Source organism: Carlito syrichta, unplaced genomic scaffold (assembly GCF_000164805.1).
Source record: "Carlito syrichta isolate Samal-C Ts95f unplaced genomic scaffold, Tarsius_syrichta-2.0.1 Scaffold288416, whole genome shotgun sequence".
In the NCBI taxonomy this organism is placed as follows: Eukaryota; Metazoa; Chordata; class Mammalia; order Primates; family Tarsiidae; genus Carlito; species Carlito syrichta.
Genome location: NW_007232512.1, coordinates 85,600 through 93,643, shown reverse-complemented (window position 1 = coordinate 93,643; position 8,044 = coordinate 85,600). Strand labels below are relative to the sequence as shown.

Here is an 8,044-nt window from a genome sequence, read left to right as displayed (position 1 = left end):
CCACGGAGGGGGAACTTCCTGGAGGGGAAGAAAGGGGCTGGTTCCGTCTGGGATAGAGGTGAGAGGCAAGAGTTGGGGAGGGCAGGGGAGAGGTGGAAGAAGTGATGGTGAGTGAGGAAGTCGGATTGTAGGGAGTAGGAGAAAAGGGGAGAAGTTCATCAGGGTCAGTGGGAGGTAAAACAGTGGAAGGCATAGGGAGAGATGAACATTAGGGGAGAGGACAGAGGGACTTAGAGATAAGCAGATGAGGTTGTGCTCCAGACTCAAGGGAACATACTTTTAACCAGGGAAGGGGTTCTGAACCAAACCCAGCCACTAGTCAATATAAGAGAATTAATCTGGGAGTTCCTGTGATGACTTTCGAAACCAACTGAGTAATGTGAACATCCAGAGACCCAGTAGAGGGCCACCCAGCATCAAATGATGGCCAGTCTGGCTCACAGAGGGTTCAAAGCCTGCCTTTTGAAAGGCGGACACCATAGTCCTCACTAAATCCAGCAGAAAAGTTTTTTATCATACAATCCAGGGGACCAGAAGGTCGAGAAAGACCTGATCACATACTGAGAGAAACAGATGAGAAAGAGGCAGTGAGTCAGATCGGAAGTTCTGACAGAGGTATACAGGAAAAACGCAACATTAAGGAGGAGAATCGGGAGTAAAGAGTCAGATGTCTCTGTTCAGTCAACATCTTGACTTAATGAACAGTGACTCTGGGGCGGCTTCATCAGGCTGGGTTCCCCCAACAAACAGAGATACAGACAGAAACCAAACTGAAATCTTTCCTTGCAGGAAATGTAGAACTCAAATATATTTGGGTGAAGGGAAGTCGGTGGTCATTCCAGATCCCTCCAGGCAGGAAGTCTCAGGGGACACCTCCCTTATAACTTCTCAACAAAGTCAGAGAGAGCTGGAGTGAGGCTCTTTCCTGAGCTTTGCCAATCTTGCTGGGGTTTCCAAATGTTGTAGCTGAATTGCGAGCACTAAGGAATTGCCATCACACTGAGAGTTAAATTACAGAGTAATTTATTGCCAGCAGTCGCGAGCAGGCTCACGCCAGGAAAACTCTCGACCCTGAATGGAGCAAGCAAGGGGTGTATAGAGGCCAAAACCACAATTTCATCAAGGTCAGATGTGGGTCAAACAGGAGATTTTGGTTACAGAGCAGTTACAATTACAGAACAGTTTAGCTCAAGCAGTTTCAGAACAGCTTATCTGGGCTGTTCAGTTACAGAACACTTAACAGAACAGTAAAAATTACAGAACAGTTTACCTCAAGCAGCTGCAGAACAGCTTATCTGGGCTTTCTGTAAAGCAGGATGTGGTTTACTGCTTAATGGACGGTTGGGGCAGTAGTCACCACGGTTATTTTGCTAACAGGCATTTCACTAGCATGCTCACGGCCACCACAGCATCTGCTCGCTAGGCTTATGTGATCCTTCCACCTCAGCCTTCCATGTAGCTGAAACTATGGGCGCCCTCCACCACGCCCAGCTAAATTTTTGATGTAGTGTAGAGATGAGGTCTCTCCAAGTTTCCCAGGCTGGTCTTGAACCCCTGGACTCTGAGTCCTCTCACCTCGGCGTCCCAAATTGCTGGGATGCAGGCGTGAGCCACTGAGCTGGGCTATTCAAGTAGTCTTACGTTTAGCCTTAATCACAAAGGAAAATTTCTAAATTTAACCTTAAACATTCCATTTGATCAAAACTGGCCTAGCAAGAGATGATAAGTAAGCAATTTCTATTTTCTGTAGTTTCTCGGGAGTGGTGTTCATTTGCTAAGAGCTATTCTGGAATCACAGGCTGCATGTCGAATCCTCCTTAGCTACAATTTTAGAGTAATAGGGGGTTTGATATTGTAGGTCTCTTCATCACAGGAAAGGACCTGATGATCAGGACTGGGGTCCGGCAACATGGGAATTGGGGATTTGGAATAGAGCCTAGAAGGGAAAGTTAGTTCAAGTACTTAGAACACTGGAGGCAGGACCTGAATTTGTGCAAGGGGGATGAATCCCCGTGAAGGGGGTGGGGCTAGGTCTGATGGCTGTGTGATGACTGAAGAACCTTGGGGAGCACATTTGGCTTGCCACTGGGTGTGAGGGCAGGACTCACAGACTACACCCTTTTCTCCTCCCCAGGGAGAAGGTGCTTATCGTGCATGGCTTCCCAGCACCAGTGTCTGCCCTTGGGCTGAGAAAGGCATGCCAGGGTTTAGGGCCTGCCCCTAGCTGCCTCCCCCCGCTCTGGTGCCCTCCGCCGGCAGTTTGAGTGGGCATCGCGACAGCCGCAGGCCTCGCGCAGCTTGCCTCATTTTGTTCGCACCTGCCCTGCAAGGCGGCCTTCGCTTTCCATCGTTTTCCACCTGTGTGTGTCGGTGCACATGCTGCCTGCCCGTCCTGGTGATGCTTCCTGCTCTACCTGCGCTGGCTGCACCCAGATTCCTCGTGATGTCTGCCTGCCGCCGCAGTCACACATGCTGGACACCACCTCCTTGGACCTCAGCTCCAAGACACCAACCGGTCCCTTTGCTGACACCAAGCCTGAACTGAATCAGTATGTCACAGAGGCCTCATTCTGCACTCTATGTGCCCCAACGACGTATGTGAGATTCACCCCGGGTGGGGGCTGGTCTAGGCTGTAGACGACATTAGGTCAGGCTGTTTGCTGAGGGACCATTCTACTGGCACATTTTGTCGACCATGTTCCCATCTCGAAAATGGTGATGATGGTGCTTGTGGCCGTTCTAGGACTTGCCAATACTTGCTTAGGGCCTTTGTCTATTCCTTTTGACCGCAAGCTTCTTCATTAGACCTTCTGTTTTGATAACATGCCACCTTCTCAGTGACGTCTTCCCTGGCTCGATAGTTAAAATTGAGCTCTTTATATCATTAGTGTCTCCCACCAGCCCCTATACTAAACTCCCAGAGGGCATCTCTTGTTCACTACTAGAACAAGGTGCCTCACAGAGTAGCTGGTCAATAAATATTTAATCAAGTAGCACATGATGGGCCTGGCTTCTACTCAGTTCACACTAAATATAGATAAGCTGAGTATTTGACCTTCTGAGACTAAGTGATCTGGCTGAGGTCACCTAGCCTGTAGGGAACTGCAGGCCTGGCTGCAGTGGCCCAGCTATTTCATAATCGCTGCTAATGCTCAGCATGAGTTAGCCAGTTTAGTTCCCGGAGTATGGGGGAGGGTAACTGAGGAGGCATTTGAGCAGGCTCTCCTATGACTGGAGCCCCCACTGCCTAAGGTTTCTCCAGCTTGCCTCTGAGGTCACACATTCTTTCAAATTGTCCAGAATCGCCAGGCACGGTGGCTCACACTTGTGGCTCAGCACATTGGGAGGTGAAGGCTAAAGGATTGCTTGAGTCCATGGGTTCAAGACCAGCCTGGGAAAACGGTGAGTCCTCATCTCTACAAATCCAAAAAGTAGCTGAGCATGGTGGTACAACACCAGTAGTTCTAACTACTTGGAAAGCTGAAGGGAAGGATTGCCTGAGCCCTGCAGTTCGAAGCTGTAGTGACTGTAATTGTACCACTGGACTCCAGCCTCGATGACAGAGTGAGACTTTGACTCAAAAAATAAAATAAAACATAAAGACTGTCCAGGGTCCTCGTTCCTTCTTGTTTCTGAGTCATCAGAGTTTTGCTAATTTCAATTCCAGACTCCAGCCCCCAAAAGCAAGCTCAGTAGTTCAACTATCCATGCTTGTCCCCTCTTTGCAATCCACCACCAGCTGGGCACAGTAGCTCACACCTGTAATCATGGCACTGTGGGAAGCGTAGTTGAAAGCACTGCCTGAGCCCTTGGGTTTAAGACCAGTCTGGGCAACGTGGTGAGAACTAGTCTCTACAATAAATCAAATAAATTAGCTGGGCGTGGTAGCACATGTGTGTAGTTCTACCTACTTGGAAGGCCGAAGCGGAAGGAGGTACCGTAGACTCCACCCTTTTCTTTCGCTATAATAGCCAAATCCCAGCCCTGGCTTAGATCCCTCCAACTTTTTACCCACAAAACCTTTGTCACAGCAATCTGCTCAGCACTGGCCACACCAACTCACTAAGCTATAGCACACCAAGGAGGGCACAGAGCCAGGTACCTGGGAGATCAGGTGAGTGTCAAAGTGTAGGTAAGCTGAACCAAGCCGCCCTCACCCTACTGAGATCCTGGCTGCAAAGTTCCCAAGGCAGAAACCAGTTCCTATGGTTCTGCTCCCTTCTCTGACATCCCTGCCCTTTTCTTGTACAGATACCATTTCAAACACTCCAGTCTGATGAGGGTTTCCACCCTTTCCTTCTACTGAGACATTAGAGTTTTGTTTATTCCTATACTAGACCCTGACAACAAAAGCAAACTCAGTGGCTCAATCGGCTCTACTTGTCTCTCAATCAAAATGTGGTGTGTGGCTGGGCTAGTGGGATCAGAGGCCAGACCACCGGGGAGGAATCCACATGTGAGGGGCCTGTGGAGCTCAAGGAAGGGAGAGGTGGTAGAGGAGCCCACTGGACGGGGGCTGGGCACCACAGCAGGAAGTAATAAGGCAATGCTGGCAAGGAGTTAGGTTAGGCAGGTCCTAGAGTCTTCTTAAATGCAGGCTGGAATCTTCCAAAGAGCTTAAAAAAACCCTGCATCTGGACCCTGCCCCCACTCAGAGGGAGCCTTAGCTGGACTGGGCCTGGGTATTGGGATTTTGTAAAGCTCTGCAGGTGAATGAGCCGGGCGTGCTGGCTCATGCCTGTAATCCCAGCATTTCAGAGGCTGAGTCAACACTACTGCCTGAACCCAGGAGTTCGACACCAGCCTGGGCAACATGACAAGACCTCCTTTCTACACTAAATTTAAAAAATTAGCCTGGCTTTGTGGCATGCTCCTGTGGTGTCAGCTACAGGAAAAGTTGAAATTCGCCTGAGCCCAGGAGGTTGAGACTGTGGAATCTGATCATGCCACTGAACTCCAGCCTGGGTGACAGAGATTCTGACTCAAAAAGAAAAATCACTGCAGGTAAATTAAAGGGACAGCTAGAATTGGGAACCACTGCACTACGGTTAGATTTGGTTTTGAATCCCAGCTCCACCACTTACTAACTTAGTAGTTTGGTCAGGTGGCTCAATCGCCCTACACCTCAATGTCCTCATCCTAAAGTAAGAATTCAGCAAATTGTATTGTCATAACAGTATTAAGGGAAGGTCAGACTCTGGACCCTGACGCAGCAGCAGCATGGTGCTGGACCTGGACACTTCCCGCCCGCCACTGGAGTATGTTAAGGGGGTCCCGTTCATCAAGTACATTGCAAAGGGGCTGGGGTCGCTGGAGAGCTTCCAGGCCCGGCCTGATGACCTGCTGATCAGCACCTACCCACAGTCAGGTAGGTAAGCAGGACCACCCACCCCTCCTGGGTTGCAGTCCTTACCTTGGCCAGCAGTGCCGCCCTCAGCCCTGCTCACCTCTCACCTTCCTCCCTCCCACCATAGGCGCCACTTGGATCAGCCACATACTGGACATGATCTACCAGGGCGGTGACATAGAGAAGTGTAACAGGGACCCCATCTTCACTCGGGTCAGGCCTTGAGCTCCGTGTCCCAGGGCCTCCCTCAGGTGTGTGGCAGTGTGCTGGGGGCAAGGGGAGGAGAGGGAGACAGGACTGAGACTCCAGCTCACTAGACCTTTCCCAAAATGTGGTTCGGGTACAGAGACTCTGCAAGATAAACCGGCCCCACGTCTCATCAAGACACGCCTGCCCCTGGCCCTGCTGCCTCAGACTGTTTTGGAACAGAAGGTCAAGGTGAGTGGCAAGGGCAGCCAGGAACGAGGCTCCTGGGCCATCCTAGCTTTTGGCCTGTTTTTCTGGTAAGGTCTCCTCACTTCCTTGATCCTTGTCTCTCACCTCTCTCTCTTTTTTTTTTGTTAGAGTTTCACTCTGATGCCTAGGTTGGAGTTCAGTCGCATGCTCTTAGCCATTGTAGCTTCAACCTGCAGGGCTCAGGTGATCCTTTCACCTCAGTCTTCAAGTAGCTGGAACCACAGGCACACCCCACCATACTCAGCTAATTTTTAATTTATTGTAGAGACGAAGTCTCACCAAATTGCCCAACCTGGTCTCGAAACCCTGTCTTCAGGCAGTCTCTCTCCTCCACCTCCCGAAGTACTGGAATTACAGGCATGAGCCACCGGGCCCAGCCAGAACCTTATCTCAGCTTAATGGGAGAGACCAATTGCCTCTTGCCCTGGTGAGGGTCAGATGACCAGGAAAGTGAGACTCTTCACACCTAAGAAAGCAGAGTCTGGGAGCCCATAGGTCTGAGGAGGAGGGGGCTGGTAGGAATGCGGCATGCCTTGCTCTAAATGTGGGCATTTTGGCATGAATGGATGTTAAATTAGAATAAAACATGGTTCCAGGAACAAGCCAGGACTTTGCCATCAGAGCAGTGTTCAGACCCCATTCCACTCATAATTTTTCCATGAGATCTCAAGCCCGCTTCTAAGCCGATTCGCACTTTGCGAAAACAAAAGCAAAACTGGTGTCAGGCGTGCTGTGTGGTGATGGTGCTGGGGGTGGGGTTCCTCTGCCCCTGCAGGTAGTCTATGTTGCCCGCAATGCCAAGGATGTGGCCGTCTCCTACTACCATTTCTACCGTATGGCCAAGCTATATCCTGAGCCTGGCACCTGGGACCACTTCCTGGAGAAGTTCATGGCAGGAGAAGGTGTGCCTGACAGTGGAAGGTGGAGCGGGGCTGGAGCCAAGGAGCAGCTAGCCAAAATGATGACCAACCCTGTGTCCTTTATGCAGTGTCTCATGGATCCTGGTACCAGCATGTGAGGGAATGGTGGGAGCTGAGTCACAACCACCCTGTCCTCTACCTCTTCTATGAGGACATGAAGGAGGTGAGACCATCAGTTACTGCTTCCTTCCAGGTCACACCTGAGAGACAGTAACTCTGAGGCCCTGAGAAGCCTCTTACACCCTCCCCTGGGACAGCCCCCACACTAGTCCTGGATTTCTCATCCAGCGTTTCTGGCCTAGGATCCTCAGCTGCGATGCCACATTGATGCACAGCTCATATCTCCTAGCACCTGAGCGAGCTCCACGTGGTAAATGACAGCAGTTTACTGCTATTGCTCGTCGGTGCCAAAGGGTGTGTCAATCCCTGGACCCACAGTCATGGAAGACTGTGACAACCATTAGGAACCAAACACTGATTATTACAAACTGCAAGGCAGACAGCAATTAATTTTGCTCCAGGGAAAGAGGACCAGAGTCAAGGACCTGGCTTTGAGGTTCCTAGTGGAAGTGGGCAGTTCCTTTTTGAGGGTTTTGGTTGCCTATTGAGCAACCCAAACCTTTACTGAAGAGTCCTCTGCTGCTCCAGAACCCCAAAAGAGAGATTCTGAAGGTCTTGGAGTTTGTGGGGCGCTCCCTGCCAGAGGAAACTGTGGGCCACATCGTCCAGCACACTTCGTTCGAGGAGATGGAGAAGTCCATGTGCAAATACAGCTCCATTCCCCTCGAAGTCATGGACCACAAGAACTCCCCTTTCATGTGGAAAGGTGGGTGCCTCGCCAGCACAGGGGTTTGGGGAGGGTGGGAGCAGCAGCTGGAACTCACCCTGAGCCACTCAGAGCCCCCTCTGCAGTGCAACACCAGCCTCCCTTGCCCTCCCCAAGGTATCACCAGAGACTGGAAAACCACCTTCACTGTGGCCTAGAATGAGCGCTTCGACGCCCACTATGCTGAGAAGATGGCAGGCTGCCACCTCACCTTCTGCTCATAGCTGAGGGGGGGTGTTCCCTGGGGACCCCTCCAAAGGGAATGTGGGAAACTGGATGTCCCATGGGCTTAAGAATAAAATGTGAGTTGTGTTCAACACCGACCCTCTGTTGGAAGCCATGAGAAAAACCAAGCTGATTGAGTAAATTATCACTGTACCAAATAAGGCCATCACCCTCTCCCCAGACTCCAGCTCCCCAACTTGCCCTGTCTGGGGAAGGGAAAGAGGGCCTGCCGAAGTGCAACCCAGGAGAAGCGGGCGATGGGGAAGAGTG

General features: G+C 51.0%; 1 protein-coding gene across 1 annotated transcript; it reads left to right on the top strand.

Moving 5' to 3' along the window:
• The first annotated feature begins 5,220 nt into the window (after window positions 1-5,220).
• On the top strand, window positions 5,221-7,707 carry LOC103255803 (sulfotransferase 1A1-like). Its single transcript, XM_021710310.1, has 7 exons — window positions 5,221-5,368; window positions 5,475-5,560; window positions 5,639-5,785; window positions 6,579-6,705; window positions 6,792-6,886; window positions 7,372-7,549; window positions 7,667-7,707. Exons 1-7 carry the CDS (start codon window positions 5,221-5,223, stop codon window positions 7,705-7,707), a joined length of 822 nt encoding a protein of 273 aa, XP_021565985.1.
• The last annotated feature ends 337 nt before the right edge of the window (window positions 7,708-8,044 follow it).

Bases quoted from the DNA above. Each gene is read 5' to 3' on its own strand.
- LOC103255803 (XM_021710310.1), top strand. From the start codon at position 5,221: ATGGTGCTGGACCTGGACACTTCCCGCCCGCCACTGGAGTATGTTAAG. The intron at 5,369-5,474 runs GTAGGTAAGCAG...CTCCCACCATAG, and splicing joins CAGCACCTACCCACAGTCAG to GCGCCACTTGGATCAGCCAC. The intron at 6,887-7,371 runs GTGAGACCATCA...CTGCTGCTCCAG, and splicing joins TCTATGAGGACATGAAGGAG to AACCCCAAAAGAGAGATTCT.